Genomic DNA, 23,067 nt, shown 5'->3' with positions numbered 1-23,067 from the left:
GAGATAGACTAGTCGTAAGCGTCATCCCGTGACAATGAGCTTCAATACTAAAGAGATTATTTTCTCTTTGGTCATGTAAATTGGAGGAACTCCTGAACATTCATCGAGTTCGATTTTGTGTGTGTGTGTGTGTGTGTGAAAATGGCAAAAGCATAACTCATCGGATCTGAAGCCAATCTCTCTCCCTCTATGGATCTGAAAACCCTTCTCAGATCTGTTCGTCTCAAGCCCTCTACACTTTCAGTTTCTGTTCCTCCTTATTTTATTGGTTTGTTCTTAAACACACACACACACACATACACACTCAAGATTTTTAGATTTGTTCTTCAACATACACACACATGAACTCCATGAATGAACTGAGATTTCAAATAAAACCCCAAAAATTGTTTTTGATTCCAAAAAAAAAAAGATAAACCATTACCGATGAACACATATGCTATATTTTTGGATTTTTTTTTCAACACATAAAAATGAACTCCATGAATGAATCTGGATTTTGAAAAAAAAACCCCAAAACGATTTATGATTTCGAAAAAAAGACCCAGATACGAATTTTGATTTTGTATGTGTGTGTTCATTCCCATACACGATTGCTTTTTAGTATAGTTTTCTTAATTGGTTCTAGTTTGACTTGAAGATTAGGCTCAAGATATGTGAAATATATATATATATGTGTGTGTGTGTATGTGTGAGGGAGAGAAAGAGATGTGGGGTTGGGTGAGTATTTTTTTTTCTTTACTGATTTTTGTAATAAAAAAATTGAAAAAGGCAAACTACCAAGGGCAAATTTACCTTTATAAAAAAACTGAAAATTTTGGACCAAATTTATAATAAAATCAAACTTTTAGACCACTGTCGTGAATTTAAACTTTTGTAGACCAAACTTACAAACCATGACATAACACATGGACGATTCTTGTAATTTTGTCTACAATAAATAATCTCATTTCTATTTCCAGATGCAAATCGACCTACACTCTTTTTTCTTCTCAACCCTCTCCACTTTCCAAAAACCCTAGGGTTTTGCCCAATGCTCGATTCTATCTCCCAATTTTGATCCTCATAGCTCTCGTATTTCTTCTGATAAGTTATTAATTAACTTGATGATTGATTAGATCTATGTAACAGGTAAGCGATGAATATATAAACAGTAAATAACCCAAGTATGAATCAAGATGTGTCGAATGATTAGATTACTCAATCCTCAGCAGAGCTCGACTAAGAACTTCCGCTGTAGAGGATATTTAGGGTTACAAAACAAGAACGGTAACTTTACAGAACAAATAAACCTCTAATCGTAACTGATCGTCCTCTCGTTCTAAGATGCATGCAAGCACCTATATATACAAAACCCTACTAAACTCACGGATAGACAGGCCCATACCGGAGAGACATATTAGACTAACTAACGAGCCCAATAGACGTAACACAAAATATGACCCAACAATCTCCCCCTTTGCGTCAAATTGGAGCGAGACTACTTCTTCTTCTTGCTTGGGCCAGCAGCAGGAGCCTTCTTTACAGTATCAAACAGACGTGTGATAAGAGCAAGGATAGTCTGTCTGAACCGAATGTACCATTGAATCATATCATCAAAGTACTTGATATCATCCGCTGTGTTCTGCTTGCATCGATGGATGATCCCTAAAACGTGTTCCAAACATGCAGTGGTGTAGAGATGTTTGTCTACCAAGGAGAAAAGGCATTTCTGTCCTTCGTTCCTGGTAAACATGACAGAGTTTCTCTTCGGTTCAATCTTCCCCATCTGCATCATGTTGAGATCACTAGCAGAGCCAACAGGAGATATGGTAGGCTTCTTCTTAAATACGCTCGCAATCTCCTGATCCATCAAAGAAACTTCCGTGATGTAGCATACAAGCATCCTCTTAAAATGGTCGATGATCGGACCATATTCAGCTTCGTTTGTCAGAAGGATGTTGTGCAAGATAATCCAATCATAGGGATTAAGGTTGGGAAGATCTACAAGTGAGATGGAATGTTCGGTCTTGGCAGATCCCCTTAGTACCTTGAAGCGAACATTGGTGAAGTTTCCTTCCCTGTACGGCTTCAGGACCCGAACATTGACGATTTTCTGAGCGCTCCAAGTCTGATATTGGGGTTGAGCAGCCTTCAGATAAAAATCGATTAAGTCCCGATCAACCTGTGGATGAGAATGAGGGAACTCTGCAATGTTGTCAAAGGCATGAAAAACAAACGCCTTTCGGGTCAGTGGCATGTCGAACTGTGAGTCGACAGTATTGGAACGATCTAAAGAGATCACAGGTTCTAGCCACAAGATACTTGGTGTGTCAATGGCTTCTTTAATCGGCCTCTCAAGAGTCCAGGAAGGAAAAAGAGTTTTCCTGCTCTCAAGAAGGTCGTGGGCTTCTTTCTGTTTCCTTTCGGCTTCTTCAGCCTCTCTAGCCACACGAGCACTGATGTCAGCCTCGTTGTTTCGACTTTGCCGCTTCAGAATGTCGGTAATTGTCTCTTTATCATCATCTTCACTCTCCTCAGCAATGTTTTTTCCTTTGTCTTTCACACCAAAATCGGAGGCTTGGCCTACTGGAGGAGGTTCGGTTGTGTGAGTTGCTGAAGTAGGAGGTGGTTGAGACACTTGTTCTTTTTCTCCCCCTTGTTTCGGAATGGAGAACGAAATCAAGTAGCCCTTCGATTTTGCTGAGTAGAGCGAGGGCGGGAGCGAGCTTCTCTGCAAGGGTACGGCGTACTGAATAATTGATGATGGGGTCATGTGCTTCAAGGATGTTGGAGATAGCAGAGTGGACATCCGAAACACACGATTTAACCACCTCTGTTTCAGATCGAAGAGATTCAATCTCCTGTTGACAGTTGGAGAGTTGAGTACTCTTGACCTTCAGAGCAGTAGTCTTCCTTGCGAGAGCATCCATGAGAGAGTTCTCGGCAGCTAAGTCTTCTTGAAGCTTTGAGAGACGCTCCTCAATGGTGGTTCTAAAAGCTGAGTGGTCGTCAGAGATGGTTTGACGAAGCGAAGCGAACGACTTCAGCTCAGAAGCGACTGATGTAGCCAAATGGTTGATGATGGGTTCCAGCGTAGTCTTGGTGGCTCCAGCACTTTCCTGTAAAGATTTCAACAGGGAAGAGGCATCAGTGAATAGCTTATCGACTTTTTTGGTCGCTGCCTGACAGGCTTTGGTTGAGGCATCGATGGCGGCAGTGGCGGAATCAAGGGAAACTTGATGAGCTTTGGAAAAAGCCTCAACAATTTTCTGAATTGCAGCTTCAGATATGGATGACTGAGAAGTAGAAGAGGAGGCGATGAGCGAGTTGATTTTGTCATGTAGCTCCTTGAGATGCCTTCGGGTGACAGGAGCGTCGTCATCGTCATCACTCTGTACTTGAAACAGACTATAATAGACCGAGTCAAAAGTCATATTTTCCCCGCCAAGGAGTGGTTCTTCATCCTCTGATGCGTGAGCAGGAGAATATGGTGGTGGTGAAACTATAGGTTCGGTAGTAGTAGTAGTTTCGGGTTGGGTGGGGTGTTCGGTTGTTGGTGTGGGTTCGGGTGCTGGGGTAGATTTTGGTGCGTCAGTATGAACCCCCGTATCAGATACGTTGGTTCTAACATCTGCAGTGGTGGTTGTTGCTTCGGTAAAGATTGGTGGTGGTATTGGGATAGAAGTAGGTGGTATTTGAGTGGTGGAAGTTATGGGGGGGAATGGAAAAAGGTATTGTGACCGGTGGAGAGGAGACAGGAGAAGGAGAAACATGAACTTTAGGGGTTGGAGATCGTGGTGGAGTGTTGCCACATTGAGATCCATCCGAATCAGAACCCTCGTCCTCAGATTCGCTTGAGGATGAAGCGATAATCAACTTTCGTCGCGGTTGGGTTTTTCTCCTCTTCTGCGGTGGAGATTGAGCAACTCTGGTAGTTTACCTCTTCTTGGGAGATGGGCCTTTCGCCCCCTTTGCCACCTGTTTTCCCTTGTCAGCCTTCTTGCCTCTAGCAGCAGGCTTGTCAGCATCATGGATTGATTTCAGCATCTCTGGAGTAAGATCCCTTGGACCAGAACGTCTGAACTCCTTATACGTTTGAATGATCCTGCTGTCAGCCGGAACATCACCATACATCGTTTCCGGGATAGACCTATTGAATGGAAACTTAGAAGCATCCGACACAATGATCTTCGTGGTATGGAAAGTACCAATAGAAGACATTGGAGAACCAGCAACAATGGGGACGTGGTACTTGTCCATCACCCATTTCGTGACAATAGTCCAGAACCAGGCATATGAGATCTCTGAGTGTCGGGAGGTCGAAGAGAGACTCTGGATAAGTTGTTGCCACAGGACTGACCCGTAGTCCATGTTTATGCCATTGTAGATCCCGTACATGATGGAGAGAAATAAACGACTTGCCCCATCGGATCCAGCACTTCTTTCTGATAAGCCCTTGAAAAGAACAGTGAACATTCCATTCCACTGTGGAGGTAGGCACGACTTCTTGAATTTCGTCACCGTAGTAAGCACCTCAGTGTACCCCATGTTGTAGAACATGTTGAACAGATGACCCATGGGAATGGTTTCCGGATTAACCCTCGAAGAATCAGCGTCAAACCATAACAACGAACAAAACCTCTGCTTTGAAATCGACGCCTTGTGCTCAAAGACATCGAAGAAAATCCTGTCAACGACCTTGTCGTAGTGTGCTATGGCAAAGATTTGAGACAGAAACTCCATTGGAACAGCTTCAGCCATGGTAAGAGCAGGAGCGATGGAGGAGTACTTCAAGCACTCAATGATAGGAAACATGAACGCATCGTACACCTGAGGAGTGAGATCGATGATCAAACTCTGCTGTGGGCGAATGGGCAGGATGTGAGACGTTGTGTGAACTGATGAAGAATCCGCCATTGGTGAGATGAAAGTGGGAGAGATGATGAACAGTAGAGGTTTAGAGGAATTTCTTGCTTTCTGAGAATTTAGGGCAGTAAAGAGGTAAACGGTGGATCACGTTGCCTTTCATACTGTGGGTAAAGGAGAGAGAAAAATCTTCCCAAATCTTTGATTGAAAAACGAAGGGTTTTTCGGAGGTGACTAACACGTGATAGTTGGCGTAGCCGATGATCACGCATGAGAGAGAATGTCAGGCCCTAATTACACGCCTTCCCATCAGGCGCCGTTTGGATATTAAACGGTTCCTATTCGCACGCGGTTCCCTGTTGCGCTGTTTGAAATCAAATCGATTGGACTCCTTCCGTTTGAAATCATTTCGTCATCTTATCCCTTTAGAATGAAACGGCATCTTTAAAATTAAATCGCCACGTGGATCAATATTAACCACAACTTTTGATAACAACCAACCCAATTAAAATTCCTTAGAATTAATGAAACCAGAATTTTGGAAAATCAAAAAGATTTCCGTGTTGAGTGTGTAAAAGAAAAAGAAATAAAGCAACACTTTTGAGGGATTATGTGATGTCAATAAAGACACGAAGCAGTGGATCCCGGGCACGAATCTCTTCCTTCAAAGTCAAGAGAGACTTTAAAGTGTTTGTGTGGTTTCCCGTTGAATAACGATCAGACACTTATGAAGAATTGTTGAAAGGCTTCTTTTAATTAGGCTTATGAGGGTGGCTTTCGCTTCGATTCAGAATTCCTAAGCTTGATATAAGATAGAGATCGAACGAAGTACTTGTGAGACCAATGTAGTCTGTTGAACAAGTAGGTTGGAGATAATTTAATTGGCAAGGTAAACTATTGTACGTGTGAAATCTCAAAAAAATAAAACTGGATCCCAAGGGAAGAAATGTTATTGGACTTAACAATTTCATAGGAATCACTCAAAAGAAAAATAGAGATTTCATGTTGTACTCCCATGGATAAGTTCGTCAATTCATTAGTGAAAGCTAGAGCAAATTAATTGGTCACCATCAATGTATAGTAGGTATTGAATTTTGGGTTTCACTTAGCACGTAGTGACACGAAGCTAAGATCATGAACACAGAAATTGTGCAACCATAAACCTCAGTGGTAATGTCTGAGAGTCTCAAGGGTTACGTTTGTGAAGCGAGTGTGATGGAGAAAAGTGATGTAGGTGGTGTAAAGAAACCAAAGTACCTCTGCTATAAAAATAGGGACCAAGCAGACAACTCTTATCTCATGTGAGAAGAGAGTTAGGTAGCTCATGATTAGAATAATTATGAGAGCCTAATTGGGAAGACAAGGTTTGTTTGTACCAAGTCAGTAAGGCTATTATTCAGAATCAGATGAGGCTTTGGACACATACAGCAGCATGCTTCTAGGACACTTAGCTAGTGAAATAATTTACCCAAAACGAGACATAAAAATAAAATAATAAAAAAAAAATAAGAGCCAATAAAAAATTGTTTTGGAGTTTTTGAATTTATAAAAAAAATGAATAGGAAAAAAAAATTAAAAAAAAATTGATTTTTGGAATTTTTGATAAAATAAAAAAATAAGACATAAAAAAATTATACAAAAAAAATGTGGGAACCGAACCCGAGCGTTCGGTTTATTTCGGTTGAGAAAACATTGGAACCGAACCCGAGCGTTCGGTCTATTTCGGGTGAGAAAAATTTTGGAACCGAACCCAAACGTTCGGTCCATTTCGGTTGCCAAAAAAATAAGATTGAAAAAGAGAAGAACTTTGACAATAAGATAAATGAATTAAGAAAAATAATACAAAAGATTTACAACCAAGAAAACTACCTTTGGGTGATAGGCGAAGATCAGATGATACAACCGAACCCGAGCGTTCGGTTCACTTTGGTATACCAGATGAAGACCCGAACCCGAGCGTTCGGTCTATTTCGCTTCTGACGTTTGATCTTGAGAGGTAATTTTTGGTACTGACTCCGATTCCATCATTCCAACCCCTTGTAGAATTTTGTTGAAAGATGCTTCAGGAAGAGCTTTGGTGAAGATGTCAGCCAGTTGATCAGTGGTTCGAACAAAATGGATTTCGACGTTCCCATCTTCCACATGATCCTTAATGAAGTGATACCTCAGTGCGATATGTTTAGTCTTGGAATGTTGCACTGGATTATGACAGATCCTAATTGCACTTTCAGAGTCGCAATATAGTGGGATCTTTTTCATATTGAGTCCATAGTCCCGGAGTTAGCTTTGGATCCAAATCACTTGAAATGTACAGGAGGCAGCTGTGATGTATTCTGCTTCAGCGGTAGACAAAGATACACAAGTCTGTTTCTTTGATTGCCAGCTAACCAACTTCCCGTCAAGGAATTGGCAGCCTCCAGTGGTGCTTTTCCTGTCTAGTCCACAACCTCCAAGGTCTGCATCTGAGTAGGCTTGAACGAAGAAACCTGAGTTTGATGGATACCATAAGCCGAGAGAGGTAGTTCGTTTGAGATACCGGAGTATGTTCTTCATTTCAAGCATATGAGGTTCACGAGGATTCGCCTGAAACCTAGCACAGTAGCAAACAGAAAACATTGTATCAGGCCTGCTAGCAGTAAGGTACATCAAAGAACCAATCATCTAGCGATATAACGTAATATCGACTGCTGGCTTGTCCAAGGATGAAGTGAGCTTGGTGTCGAACGCCATTGGAACTTTAACCTTTGAGTCTCCCATCATGCCGAATTTAGCAAGGAGAGTCTTGGTGTAAGCTTCCTGATTAATAAAGATGCCTTCGGGTCCCTGTCTAATATTTAAACCAAGGAAAAAGTTAATTGGACCCATTGAGCTCATTTCAAATTTAGTCTCCATCAGCTTTCTGAATTCAGCTGTTAAGCTAGGATTCGTTGAGCCAAAGATGATATCATCGACATAGATTTGAACAATCATAAGGTGGTTACCTTCCTTCTTACGAAAGAAGGTTGGGTCAACCGAACCTTGTTTGAATTTGGACATCTTTAAAAACTTGGTTAGCGTTTCATACCAGGCCCTAGGTGCTTGTTTCAGTCCATAAACCGCTTTGTCCAGAATATAGCAGTGATTGGGATATTTTTCATTCACGAATCCCGGAGGTTGTTCCATGTACACCGTTTTTTCGAGTTCTCCATTTAGAAATGCGCACTTTACGTCCATTTGGTAGACCTCAAAGTTCTTGTGTGCAGCGTAGGCAAGAAATATTCGAACAGATTCCAACCTAGCTACAGGAGCAAAAGTTTCCTCATAGTCGATTCCTTCCTCCTGGCAGTATCCTTTCACCACTAGTCGAGCTTTGTTCCTTATCACATTGCCTTCCTTGTCCATTTTTTTCCTAAAGACCCATTTGAGACCAACAACCGATGCATCTTGAGGAGTTGGAATGAGGCACCAAACTTTATTTCTTTCGAACTCATTAAGTTCGTCTTGCATAGCTTGAACCCAATCGAAGTGATCAAGAGCAGTGTTACCTGTCTTTGGTTCAACTTTTGAGACGAAAGAATTAAACATGCAAAACTCTACTTTTGAGAATAGAGAAGTTTGCTTTGCCTTCAGTTGAGATCGGGTCAGGACCTTTTCAGAGACATTACCCACAACCTGTGAGGATGATCTCTAGTCCATTTGACAAGAGGAGGGTAATTTGGATCATATGATGGATCTAATTCAGCATTTACCATCTCTTCTAGTTTGGATTGACTGTCATCGTCATAAAACATGTCGGCATTCTCCCCCTTGACTGATGAGCTTTCAGGTAAATCTTGACTTTCCGGAGCTACAGGAGTTTCGGGTGGTGTCGAGCTTTCGGGTGTTGCAGTACCTTTGGGTGCAGTAGAGATTTCGGGTGCAGCTGGAGAAGATTTCTCCCCCTCAACTTGTGAACTTGGCTATTTTGAAGAAGAAGGTTCTCCCCCTCAACTAAGCACCATGCTGAGAAGGTTCAATTGGAACTGATTCTCCTTCACCCAGTCGTTTGGCAGCGTCATCGACGATTTGCTTCAGATGATCAACTTTGTTGTCCGCTGCATTAGCTTCTGAGAGAGTAGCCTTCTCCGGTTCATCGAACAACTCCATAAACTGCTCAAACAAATTTACAATCGAGGCTGTGACTTGGCCTGTTTGAGAGAAGATTTCTCCAACTATTTCTTCCGTGGCCTTCAGCTTCTTGACATAGCTTTCATCGAAAGTCACATAATACGTTTCTTCAATCTTCCTCGAACGCTTGTTTAAAACCATGTATGCTTTTGAAGTGAGAGAGTATCCCAGAAAAATCCCTTCACCGGCTTTTACGTCGAACTTGTTACGATGTTCTTTAGAATTGAAGATAAAGCATCGTGAGCCGAATACGTGGAAGAATTTGACGTTTGACTTTCTGTTGTTGATGATCTCATAAGGAGTAAGAGTGAAACGCTTATTGAGATAGGACATGTTCTGCGTAAAACATGCTGCAGCAATAGCATCAGCCCTGAAATATAGAGGTAGAGAAGCGAAACTTAGCATAGTTCGTGCAGCCTCACACAAAGAACAGTTTCGTCTTTCGACAATCCCGTTTTGTTGAGGGGTGTAAGGAGCTGAGAAGTTGTGGCTGGTCCCTTTTTCTGCTAAAAAGTCTTCAAATTCTTTATTCTTGAACTCCAGCCCATTGTCGCTTCTGATGTTGCGAACGACTTTCCTCAGCTGCACTTCAACCTGCTTGATGAATATTTTTAGCTTGAGAGTTGCTTCAGATTTGTGCTTCAGAAAGAACACCCATGTAAAACGTGAAAATTCATCAACAATAACAAGAATATACTTGCTACCACCAATGCTTTCGATAGACGATGGACCACACAAGTCAATGTGAATCAACTCAAGTGGTTCAACGACTTTAGTGTTTATGATGGATGGGTGACTTTGACGACTCTGCTTCCCCATTTCACACGCAGCACACAAATGTTCTCGATCAAACTTGAGCAATGGAAGACCCCGAACATGACCTCCGGTGACAAGTTTGTTGATATCCTTAAAGTTGAGATGGGAGAGCCTTCGGTGCCACAACCAGCTTTCGTCAGAGTGTGCTTTGGATAACAGACAGATAGCTGGATTTCCTTTAATAGGTTTGAGATTAAGAGGAAACATTTCTCCTTTGCGCTCCGATTTGAGAATCACTCTTTTTGTTTTCTTCTCTATTATTTCCGAACCCTCATCATCAAACGAAACTTTAAGACCGGTACCTCCAACAAGTTGAGATACACTGATGAGGTTATGCTGTAATCCTTCAACATATGCAACTTTTCTAATCGTGAAGTCTCCGTTTGTAATCATCCCATAACCTTTTATTATGCCGTATGAGTTGTTCCCGAATTTGACATTCCCGCCGTTTGGAAGAGATCGAAATTCCCTCAGTTCTTCCTTCCTCCCTGTCATGTGACGTGAGCAGCCACTGTCAATATACCATTCTTCGTCGAACTGCTGATAACCTGCAAAAATCAAGCAGATTTAGGAACCCAAAGTTTCTTGGGTCCACGTGAGCCTTTCACAGGAACAGGAATAGTAAGAGAGATGTCAACAAGATATGTTCTTTTTATTAAAGTTGTATCATCTTTCTTTTTAATGGTGAAAACTTTAATTTTTTTGGGATTTGTTACAGACGGTTTGGGTTCAGGATTTGAAGTTTGGGCCTTGGCATGCTTTTGAGCATTCTTGACTGAGGAAACCTTCGATTTTCCTTTCAAATCTGTAGAATGTTTTGGATCTTGAGTTTGAACAGAATTGGATTTAGAATGGGGTTGAGAAGAATTAGAACGAGAGAAGTTAGACTTAGAAGTTTTCTTGACTTGAGGTTCTAGGTGCCCCTTTTGTTTTTGGTCATTAGTGGGACCGAACCTTGAACCTTGATTACTTTTGCTCTCGGAACCGAACCTATGCTTTCGGTAGCTGGTGTTCTCTGAACCGAACCTTTCCCTTCGGTTGTTATTCCTTTCAGAACCGAACCTGTCCTTTCGGTTGTAACTACTTTCTTGCGTCCTAATAGTACTTTTCTCTGACTTGGAATTTTTGTCATGATAAGAGAAATGGGCGTTTTGAGATCGCCAAAACTGTTTTCGTTCTGAGAGATTCTTCTTGTATCTCAGATTCCTTTGTTGCTTCTGATTCTTTACTTGCTTCGGCTGTCGGTGGATGTTGGCTTTTTGCTTTTGCATTTTGTCAGCCGGTTCACTTTGAACTGATGATGTTTCGCTCGAAGGAGTGACTTCTTCTACAGGAACTTCTTTTGTACCACTAGTACTTGGCACGTCGAAGTTATCAGGCTTGTTTAGCGGCTCCGACACGTATCTGCCTTTGGTTTTCCAGGAAGTCCGTTCTGACAGACCAACAGTTCCGTCTGCATTATCTATAGGAGCAGACCAGAAGAATTCATCACAACCATCTGCATTATCTTCGTTTACAATGGCTGTGAGTTCGGCTGTCTGATGTTCGGTTACTCCTGTGACCTTATATACGTGATTTGGTGTTGTTCTCACCTTTTGGTACACAACAGCCTTTTCTTCTAGAATCGGTGACTTATTTTGGGACAAACGAGCAAACTCCACAGAATTTTCAGAAATAAGATTTTTGTGGTTTTCTGGTTCGCTCTTGATAAACTCATAGCAGTCAACTTCATCCTCTACAGAAATTTCACTCATATCATCATCCTCATTAAGCTCAGACGCGTTTTCAACATCTATTTTATTTTCTGAGCTCAAGTTGGCATTCAATGAGTCAAATTTTTGTATGGTTTCAGTCCTTAGTTTCAATTTATCATTTTCTTCCAAAAGGTTTTTCAGCATGTCCTTATGGTCCTTGGATTTTATGAAAGATTCAATTTTGTCTAGAACATACATGTAGGTTGGATTCACATCATCAGACGAAACTACACTTTCGCAATTATATGCTTCAGCGTCGATTTCATCCTCCTTGAATTCAAGGAAGGGCAAAATCATACGATGAATTTTCTATCCTATTTCACAGTTCAAATAAAGTTGAGTGATGTTAGAATAAAGACGCTTAGCAATTAAACAAAACACATTTCTTTGTTTCAAAAGTTTCAAATTGTCTCTTTCTAAATAAATGTTTTCGACTTTGGAGTTAAACTGCTATCTAGATTTGAGATTCTTTAGTAAATAAATGTAGGTGTTGCCAGTGGTGGAGGTTATATAGGGCCACAGCCCCCTTATTTTTTTATAATTAGTCCTTATGTATTAAAAAAAGTTACATATTATACCTAAAACTATAAAATTTGACTTTGGTCCCTCCTGTTCTTCAATTTTTATACATATTTTATTTTCGCCCCCCCCCCCCCAATCAAAACTTCAAGCTCCGCCATTGGGTGTTGCTAGTTTTGTTTGGTAAAGAATAGTAAGTATAGTACTATTATTGATAAGAAAATGTAAGTATATTGCTATTTTTGGTAAATATAGTAAGTATGTTGCTATTATTAGTAAATAAATGTAAGTGAATTGCTATTTTCGGTAAAAAAAAAAAAAAAAAAAAAAAAAAAGTAAGTACGTTGGTATTTTTGTAAAAAGAGTAACTATATTGCTATTATTGGTAAATAAATTTACCTATTATGTTTTTTTGATATCTGATCGTACACTCCCAATTTATGTTCACAATTACTTATTTGATTTTTCTCACCGTTAAAGTTTTAGGTTACATATTGTAACATCCGGATTCCCAGGTATATTATTTTATTCATTTTTTTTGGAGTTTGTGGAGGAACTCGGCGAGTTGGTGCTTAGACTCACCGAGTAGGGTTGCGGATTCTTATTCGGGTTCATGACTGGACTCGGCGAGTTCATGGATGGACTCGGCGAGTTCATGGATGGACTCGGCGAGTCCACGCTGTTTAATGAAACCCTAATTTCCCGGGTTTGGGACCTATTTAAAGGCCCTTAGGGCCGTCATTTGTGGCTACCAAACCCCAGAGAGAAACCCTAAAAGAGCTAGAGCGTTTGTGAGAGGAAATGAGCCATTTCTTGATCTTTGTGGTCGATTCTTGCAAGAAGGAGGTGATTCCAACTTAGAGGAGACCAAGGAAGTTGGGCATCTATGGATTTCGAGCAAAAGACTTCACCTTTGAGGTATTATATCGCCCTTTATTCTGTTTTGTTGGAGGGATCCATAGATGTAGATTTTTTATGTCCTTTATTGGAATGAAGTGTGGGAATATGGCCCCTATTCATATTGAGACTTCAGATTTGGACCCATAGTGGTTTAAAGAGCTTATTCCAGCTTGCTTTATGTTGATCTATGGAGATTTTGAGCTTAGGATGTTATTTTTAGGGCTAAATCACCAAGTGAGACCTCCTAAGCATCCCATGAGTGTCAAGATTCTAGCTTTACGTGATTATCAGGCTTGGGGAGGTCGGATCTATAGATCAAAGGAACAGATCTGACCTCAGGAGGTCAATTGAGCAGACTCGGCGAGTAGGGTTAGGGTTTCCCCATAAGTTCTCTCATTGGGTACTTGCCGAGTTGGGGGAATGACTCAGTGAGTCTGAAGGAATTAGAGGACTGGAGTTCAAGGTGGAACTCGCCAAGTTCATATTGGGACTCGGCGAGTTGAGTCGGGGTGGCCATGCGATTCAAGCCAGGTGTAACCCGTCGAGCAGGGGAAAGACTCGACGTGTCATGCGGGACTAAAGGGATAGTGGACACGCGTAGACTCGCCGAGTCACCTAGGTGCACTCGGCGAGTCGGGTTAAAGTCTGACCATTGACTTTGTTGACTTTGAGGGTTGGTCAACAATGGAGTCTTTGTGTCAAGAGAAGGTTGAGTCTAGTCTCGAGAGTTATATTTATGAGAGTATTTTACTTTCTGTGATTAGGCGGAGGCTAGACCGTATTGCTACCGAGTCAGAGATTTACCGAGACATCTGAGGTGAGTCTTCTCACTATACCTTACCTAGAGTGGTAACAGAGTTATGTGTTAGTGTACTGTTGAGTTATGTTCCAGTGTATCTATATGCTATTTATGTGTGTTATTGTGATATGTGATTTGCATGATTCAGAGTTTCCAAAGATAGGACCAGTGGGTCCATAGAGTTAGAGCTAGAGAGCCCACAGAGAGTTAGAACTGGAGGGTCCCACTGAGACACACTGATTAGAGGGTCAGCAGAGCTATAGCCTTGAGTGGCTAATATATGTGTGTTAGAGTGGTATTTTGGGGAACTCGCTAAGCTTTATGCTTACAGTGTTATGTGTTATGTGTTTCAGGTACTAGTGATGATCGCGGGAAGGCGCCGGCATGATCTGTACACACACACCCGCGGAGTTTATTATGATTTGATCTTGGGATTTGTAATGAGATAATGTTGATACGATATTTTCTTGAAAGTGATTATGAATGAATTTAAATGGTTTTAAAAAAAGCGAAAAATTGTCTTAATTTTTACGGTATTACACATATACTGTTAATCTATTATATATGTAACCACTTGGGTACTTTTGAGGATGCATTTTTAAGACAAGAATATGGTGGCTAAAACAAGAACTAGATAAGAAAGAAGAGTACAATGAGTTGGAAAAGGCTAAGAAGCAGCTAGCTGCTGTGGAGAAAATAAGGGTAGACGAATATACATGGTATTCAAACAATAGTTGATGGAGCTCATGAATCAGAATGGTGTGTTGAAGTCTTATCTAGGCTTTTCAAAAAGGGTGATCATAATGACATAACTTCTTGAACTTTAGAGCACATGCTACAAACTATATGGCCATCTTACATTGTCATTTGTGGTCCATACCGATCAATAAAACATAAACATATGGGACCATATCAATCCTTTTAAAGCATACAACATAAACATAAGGTTATACATTACATTCCAAAAGGGGCTTTAAGTCGCATGCAAGCATTTTAGTCCCATGTCATGTAGATACAAAGTTCCAAAAGGGCCTACCAAAGTTAACACTATAATACGATAAACAAATTTTACAGATCCAATTCTAGAGAAATGATTAAACAATAAAACCAATAGATTACATTGTCACCAAAATCAATGAAGTAGAAATGCAATCTCCTCAACCTCAACAACATAGAGATTGCTAGAGAGCCCGAAAGAAGAAAACCACAATGTTGTCAATTGAGAACGTGAAGACACCTTTTTTTTGTAGGTCACGCATGAAAACCATTGGATTTTTGTAAAGTTTTTGTTACATGTATTCATATAACACTAAAATCTTGATATATTTTTTATATAAATCTATAATTATGTGATTAGTTTATATGACTTGTAAAAGCTTGAGGTTTGACATTTTCATCACAGCACGTTTCACGCTATCTAGAACCTTGCTTTTAGGTTAAAATATAATGTCTTTAAGGTAAAAGTAAACTTTTTATTTGGTCCTTGTATTTTATTTAAAATTGCATCTTTGATTTACTTTTAAAAAACAAAATTAAATCATTCTTTGATTTATATATTGTTTAGGGAGGAGGGAGTCATTCCCTTCCAACCCACTGAACCCACTATCACATCATTTTTTTCTCTTTTATTTTTCTTCATCTTTCCCAACCCACAACACACGGAAACCCTATCTTTTTGAACCCAGTCAACTCATTCAATAAAAAAAATACAAAACAATCAAGGTAAAATCTTAATTAGCAATAGAGTTACCACCGGTACCACTCCCGTTTCTATGAGTTGTTTAATTGATTTCACCAACCCACTTCATCATCTCTCTACTTTCTCTCTCTTATTTTCTCTTGTACCATGTGTTTTAAAACTTGCACCTTAGTTGTTTTGTATTTTTTTAATTGAATGGGTTGAGAAAGATAGAATTTTCGTGTGTTGTGGATTAGGACAGATGAAGAAAAAGAAGAAACAAAAATTGATGTGACAGTGGGTTCAGTGGATTAGGAGGGAATGACTCTCTCCTCCCTTACAGATTTAATCCCTCTCACTAATAATTTATAAAAACAAACCATTTAGCCTTATAAAATCATTTTTTATTTTACTATATAAGAAAAAAAAAATTTATTACCTTTAGGAGATCCACGGGTTGTCAAGAATGGGATCTTCTTTAAGAGCATATTGCGCTTTGCAAAATCATGATTACAAGATTGGATCAAGATAAGAAGATCCTACGAAAATAAAAGTAAATTCTAAATTTGCTCACCATGTCTTGTTTATGTACTAGCCATTATGTTTGTTTGTTTACATTTGCTTGTTTATGTTTGTTAACATTCATTTATGTTCATGATTTTAAATTAATCATGCAATAAGGTGTTATTTATCATTTTTATCGGCAAAAATAAGTGGATGCGACGAGGCTAAAGTATGAAGTTTTTCAAGTTTGACATTTCATGAAGATATTCGGTGGAAGATGATATCTAGACTTTATTTTCGAGTTACTTTTGGATTTTGGATAGTTTGCATTCTAGAATTTAGGTATAATTATTTTATTTATGTATGGTTACTCGTTTGAATGGTTTATGTTACTTATGTCCGTTTTAGTTCATTTATGTTTATTTATTTATATTCTTTTATGTTCCCTTGTGTTTGTCCACTAATGTTTATTTATGTTCATTTTACATCTTAATGTACAAACACAAACACAAACAAAAAAATATATATTTTATGTGTTTGTCTTCGTTTGTTAGTTGTCTAAACTTAAACAAACACATATGAATAAGCCTTGTGTGTGTTATTTTAGTTCGTTTATAGCCCTACAATTTTATATAACTCAAAGATGCATATAAAAATGAAGATGTCATAAATTGGAATTAGAAGTAATTAAGTATATGTTTTGTGCTAGGAAATGATTGTAATTGTAAACAAAATAGGCAGGCAATGCCCTTCATCAATTGTTTACTTCCCACATTCAACAAGCAACCTCTTTGAGACATTTCTTTCATCTCACAAATTGCAGCGTATGTTTGAATTGCATGAGGATCTCAAACCTCATGCCAACAATTGAGATCACCGATGTCCAATCTTGTACTTCCACTCCCCTAACATTGCCTCATGTGCCTCATGGGTCATGCTACATATGATTACTCTGTTTCATACACTCATAGTATCCACAAAATTGAGTCAAGAAAGGTTGGGCCATTATAAGACATTTTACCACCATAATCTTTTATTTTAAACGGTTTAATACTTAATATTAACAACTAGCCCAAAGCTAAAAAAATATATATATATATATATATATATATATATATATATATATATATATATATATATATATATATATATATATATATATATTACAAAATAATGGCATTGATAGGACTTTGAAGCCAATCAACCCAAGTAATCAAGACCTTATGGTTTCTAAGAACAAACCAATTAAATGCCTGACCTATGAAAAAATCCACCAACATATTCTTCTTAAAACCAATCAACCCAAGTAATCTAATATTTGCTTATAATCAACATATATATCATTAGTAACCATTATTTGTAGTTTCAACGCACAAGTTACATACAAAAATTACATTATAACAAAAAAAAAAAAAAAAAAAAAAAAAAAAAAAAAAAAAATCTCAAGGAAAAATTCACTTGTACATCTATTTATGTTTGTTGTATGGTATGGTAGGCACTTCCGGGGACATTCACAACTAGTAGGTCATCATCGTCTGTCTCCTGAAATATTTTTATATAGTTACACATCTACACATAAAAAAAGGTTATATACACACAAAACATACATTCTTATAAAAAAAGGTTAACACTTGGTCCCTACTTTTTTCCAACTAGATAAACAACGTTCATAAAATATTTGAATAATTTTTTTGTTTTACCTTTTCCTTGCAGTTGTTTACTAAAGTGATGTTGGCCAACAAGCGCTTGAGTTGTTTCTTGGCCTTTGCTCGTTCTGAGCGTCTTTCACGACATTGAGCTAACGTGACATCAGCATGACACGCAATACAAAGAGTCCTCATGTTCTCTAGTCTACATTCCCCTGCACACATACGCATAATATATTTAATTATTCTTTTTCTTATTATAAATCTACCCAACTATAACATTGCTATATATAGGAATTCTTTTTCTTTCATTTTTTTACCTCCCCCTTGATATACAGGCACAATATGGTCCGCATGCCATGCATTCCCCTCTGTAGGATCACTGATGAGCTTTTCAAGTCTACACAAAATCACAAAATGGAATTATCAAAAAAAAAAAAAAAAAAAAAAAACATAATTTAAACGTTTTCAAGATTTTACACTCACGCATTTTTACGTGCAGCCAGCTTCGGTGCTTCTCTCATAATAAACTCTCTACGCTTCTCAAGAGACAAAGGTTTGATGTTCTTCACAAGCTTACGACAATCAAGATGACAATTTGTACATACGCCATGTTCAATTTGGGCAAGCATCTGTAAATTAAATTTCATTTTTTAAATAAAATATAATATTTCATGGTGATATTTATTTGGAATCAAATTACTGACTTTTCGTAGTAGTCTATTACTAGTTCTTAACCGATATTCTTCGTGACACTCCAAATCACAAAACAAATCCTCAAAGAATTCAGGCTCCATTGCACTCTTCTTCCTGGAAATATGTTGTCTTAGTAGTTGCATTTTATGGTCGAAATCTTTATGTTAATTAATTACAAGTTTGCCACTGACACTTACGTGCAAATTTTTTGACACAGTTTACAGAGTGGTTCGTTAATGAGTGTATAACCCTGCATGTATCGTCTCTCTTTTTTGCCATGAAAGATTGAAACCTTTCTCCATTTAGCATTTGCAGGGAGGGGGTGGCTTATATCATCCATTGATGTACCACGCTTCTTACTTCCTCCTTTTAGCAAACCCTGTTCAATAATAATAATAATAATTTTAAATACCACCCTCAACTATGTGCATGCATACATTTAGGCCCCTCTAGTTACAGTTTGTACTGCATTAAGATTTAAGACTGATATCAAAGGGACAAAAGTTGCAACTTTTTGTCCCACCCAAAAAGATCTTTAATTATCTATCATTTTGGCAAAAGACGTAAACGCCCTCGTAATCATATCGAGAAAAGGAAGAAGAATTTTGAGATATACATCTTTGTCATGGTTTTGGCTTTCCATTAAGCACAACTCAACAGACAAAGGAAGTTGTAGAGGCTTGCTGTAAAGTTTTCTTTGTTCAATAGGTCTGAGACTGTTCCATTCTTTGAGAAATTTTACAAGGGCAGGTTTGTAAATTGAATCAGCCGAGTTGTCTGGATCTTTTGTCTCAAGTTCCTCTGGTTTGAAATTTTTGAACAATGGGGTAGGCCTTGTTTCTACTCCTTGGATACATGAATACAAGTGGATTCTTCCTGTGTATTTGCTGACCTGGAAAAAATCAAATCAACTATATACAATTACCTTTTTTTTTAAAAAAAAAAATGGGATATCAGTTCTTTACCTCGAAGCGAAGAGAATGTGATGGGATGCAACCTGTTTCTTCTTCATCATGGTCAACAGGGTCCTCTTCACTTGGTTTTTCTATCAGATTACACGTGTCATCTTCTCGTGACATGTGTGAAGAATCTGGTTTTTCCAAAATATCTTCGTTTGCATCTTTACTTCTTGAAGTTGTGGCTCCATTAAAAACTTCATCAGACTGAATCTGTCCACTATATGAATACTGAGAGCATCTCACTAGCTCATTGCCAGAAGATTCATCATTACATTCCCCTGAAAAGAACAAATTTTTATCCATTTCTCTTTCTTCAACAGTTTCAAGTAAAGCAACATCGTCAACCTGCAGAAACACAAGAAAACATATGATAAAAACTATCTAACTAAAGTGAATATCAAGTCTCAAAAGCACATATGTCCCACAAAGCATGCAAAACATAAGAACAATGATCTAAAGATAAGTTGCATGCTATACCCATGGAGACTAAAAGTAAATTCCAAAAATTAATAAAGAAAAGATACCATGATCTCCTTCAATGAATCATACTTCCCATCTATAGTAGATGAAGTACGATGCAAACTTCTATTCAATTTTCTCCAGTGAGACTCATCCGGAGTGTTCTGAAATAAAAATAAAAAACAATCATTAATAGTTCAAAACACTTAATCATATGTAATGTCTCACCTTGGCACAAAATATATAAACATTGACTGCTTTAGTTTGACCACGCCTATGTGCTCGACTTTCAGCCTACAAAGGTCCATAACTCCATCAAACAACCACAACAGCTAGAAATTACCACATTTTGAGTTTTTGACTCACCTGTTGAAAGTCAGATATTCTCTCAGGTAATTCTAGAAACACCACATTTTGTGCAGCTGACAGGTTAAGTCCACTACTCCCAGCAAGTATCCCAACCAATGCAATTTTAACCTGAAAACTCTCAAGTTACACTGTTACTATACAGTATATGCTATATAATAAACTTCATGTAAGAATATTAGAATTTCATGAACATTGTAATGTAATCCTTTATGTAAGAAGACACTTGGCTTGCCTCTTTTGAATGTTGGAAAGAATGGATAGCTTGTTGTCTATCTCTGGCAGATGCATCGCGTGCATCAATACGTACAAACTGAATCCCTTTCTCACACAGGAACTCCTCTAATCTATCCGTAACCTTATGATAATGAACGAAAATTATCATTTTATGAGAACTTTGACTTAATCCAGTACTTTCATCATCATCAGATTCAGCCATGATTGGATGCATAAGTAGCCACTCTTTGAATCCTGATAGTTTTGCGATACCTATAGCTTGATTGGATGGTTTTGAAGGGTTGCCATCAACATCATCCACTGAAAGCATGGAAATTAAATTAACAAGAATTTTTTACGGGTGAATGAGTAGAATTTAGAAATTGCAATTTGCAATTTGCAACAAACAAATGGAGTTATGAAATCTTACTTTCATCATCTTCGGCAATATTTACTGTAAAAGCATTATCATTTGGCATACCACAGATTTCTATTGCAGAATCGATATCTGATTGCTTCAAAACCAAGTTTATGATTTGTCTTCGTATTGGTGGTAATTGCATCAAGACATGCTCCTTCAATCGTCTTATCTACATCACATATAAGAATATGAATACTGAAGCTAAGCTTCAAGATCTTAATGAAAAGGAAGATAAAGCAAAGAATGAAAGAGCTTGTGATTGACCATAACAGTCTGCTTCAGTAGCACATTTAACTCGTCCAAGCGAATACCCTTTGAGAAATCCTAAAAAGATCAAAAAGAATGTAAAAGATATGCAGAATTCTGAAAGATATGTGTGGATAACACACAAACAAATGCTACCTGATAGACAATCCCTTGATAAGTTCGGGAAGTACTCATGGAGCAATAGGTTTTTGCAAATGCAAGCTTGTCTTTCCCAAGCAGTCCAGGCCTAGTCAAAGGCAGGATTTGTCAACAATTATCCATGAATTTAAACAAACTACTATGAGAAAAAGAAAACTTACCATAATATATTTATTTGATGAAAAATGTCATACGGCCTATTAGCACCTAGGAGAAATATGCAACAAAAGAAATTAGGATACATAGAATGGAACACTAAAAGACTGTAAAAGTAACATCTGTTTTGACTTTTGCCACAACCTTGACAAAGAAGGGGTCCCTGAGAGTAGAACTATACGATTGATCTTTGTTGAAATATCAAGCAAGGCCTGTGTCTGTGAATAATAGGGAAGAGAATAAGGATTCAAAAGATTTATTTGGATAAAATATATTAGAAATCTAGTTCAACCAAATGCCAATATAATATTAAAGTATTAAACTATACCTCTCCTGCTTCTGATGATACGCGTTTTGTACAGCGCACATGATGTGATTCATCAACAATCATGACAGCCCATTGTTGTTGTAGTATGCTCTTCTTCAAATTGGACAGCATTTTGTAAGAAATAACCACAACTTTTGGAGTCCTTGCTAAGTTTATAGGATTGTTTTCATGACCAAAAACTGGAGAAGATGAAGTAATTGAAGAATCATCAGCTACCAAAAGTTTCTCAAGAAGTATGGTTGTATTGTATCATTACTAATTGTTGAACAACAAGATAAGGCATAGTTGAGATACCTAAATGAATATCAGAGGGCAAACAAGATGGAAGCCAATGCTCCAATTCTTCTGCCCATGTATATCGCAAAATAGCAGGACAAACAACTAATACAGGACCTTCGTTCATGAAACAGCTTGCAATTGCAATGGCCTGAAGTGTTTTCCCAAGGCCCATTTCATCAGCAATGAGACACCTGCCACCCCTACGCAATCCGAACTTCACACCTTCAAATTGGAAAGGGAGAAGTACCTCCAACAAGGACTTTGGAAGTTTCCCCATTAACTCATCTACTTTCTCATCAGATAGATGTTCTGGTCTACAGGGTTCCCATCGCCCCTCAACAAAAGGACGTGACAGTATGCTTACAGCTCTACGAGTTATGTAAGGGATGTCTTGGTAATCAATGCGCTCGTTCTTTAATGACTTAAGAACTGCATCATAATCTGTGAGTTTGAACACACAGGCCTCTCCACTACCATGGTTTTGTGTGTAATGTGATGGCACCACCTAATAACATTAAGCAATTGGTGAATTGAACATGCGCAACTAATCGACTTACACATAGCAATTTTAAAAATAACTGTCATTTGAATGTACCCAATGAGGAACATAGATGAGATAACATACATTAGATAGGCATTCGCTTAATTTTTCAAAGCAAGCGGCATCACCAGGGAACCTGTAACCATCAACGCTCAACGGCTTTACTGAGAACGAATCCGGGGAAGAAATCTCGAGTCGGACCATGAATTTTTCTGAAGAGAGCTTTTGACACTTGGCTACCTTCCAGGATGCATCCTCGACGTCGACGCATGGTGCCTTGCGCTTTGCTTCAACGGCAAGAGTCTGTAATTCCATTCGCCCCTCTTTGATCTTCCGGAGGGTTCCCCTTTCTCGTAAGGGTTTTGAAGCGGAAGAGGAATTCTGAGCGGGATAATGCAGTGTGTTCTATTTGATCGGATCTACAAAAAAGGTACGTTAGTAAGGGTAAAGTCGACCTAATTTTTCAAATTCAAACATTTCTCTAAAAAAAATATAATAACAAAATTTGGTAGAATGAAAGTTGTTTGGTTCGGAGAGTGTTGCTGAAGCAACTTGAATCGGAATTGGAAAACAAATCTGTGAGGAATTTGAATCCATTTTTGTATGCTGTTTGGTTGGCAGGAAATGAAAT

The 23,067-nt window shown here is 38.4% G+C and overlaps 1 protein-coding gene across 1 annotated transcript; it reads right to left on the bottom strand.

The window, feature by feature from the left end:
- Positions 1–17,264: 17,264 nt before the first annotated feature.
- Positions 17,265–22,866, bottom strand: LOC145052441 (SNF2 domain-containing protein / helicase domain-containing protein / HNH endonuclease domain-containing protein). The gene is made up of 20 exons (XM_079000263.1): positions 22,521–22,866; positions 21,911–22,400; positions 21,617–21,795; positions 21,433–21,506; positions 21,294–21,329; positions 21,130–21,220; positions 20,992–21,051; positions 20,737–20,896; positions 20,326–20,627; positions 20,091–20,201; positions 19,953–20,018; positions 19,790–19,888; positions 19,272–19,610; positions 18,923–19,198; positions 18,504–18,685; positions 18,318–18,420; positions 18,097–18,242; positions 17,931–18,010; positions 17,665–17,825; positions 17,265–17,506 (listed from the first exon to the last, which is right to left on the bottom strand). The coding sequence occupies exons 1-20, from the start codon at positions 22,749–22,751 to the stop codon at positions 17,435–17,437; spliced, it is 3,258 nt and encodes a 1,085-aa protein (XP_078856389.1). The 5' UTR covers positions 22,752–22,866; the 3' UTR covers positions 17,265–17,434.
- Between the last annotated feature and the right edge of the window lie 201 nt (positions 22,867–23,067).

Source organism: Lactuca serriola, chromosome 5 (assembly GCF_051521515.1).
Source record: "Lactuca serriola cultivar US96UC23 chromosome 5, Lser_US96UC23_V15, whole genome shotgun sequence".
NCBI classification, from domain to species: domain Eukaryota; kingdom Viridiplantae; phylum Streptophyta; class Magnoliopsida; order Asterales; family Asteraceae; genus Lactuca; species Lactuca serriola.
This window is presented reverse-complemented; position numbering and strand designations above follow the sequence as displayed.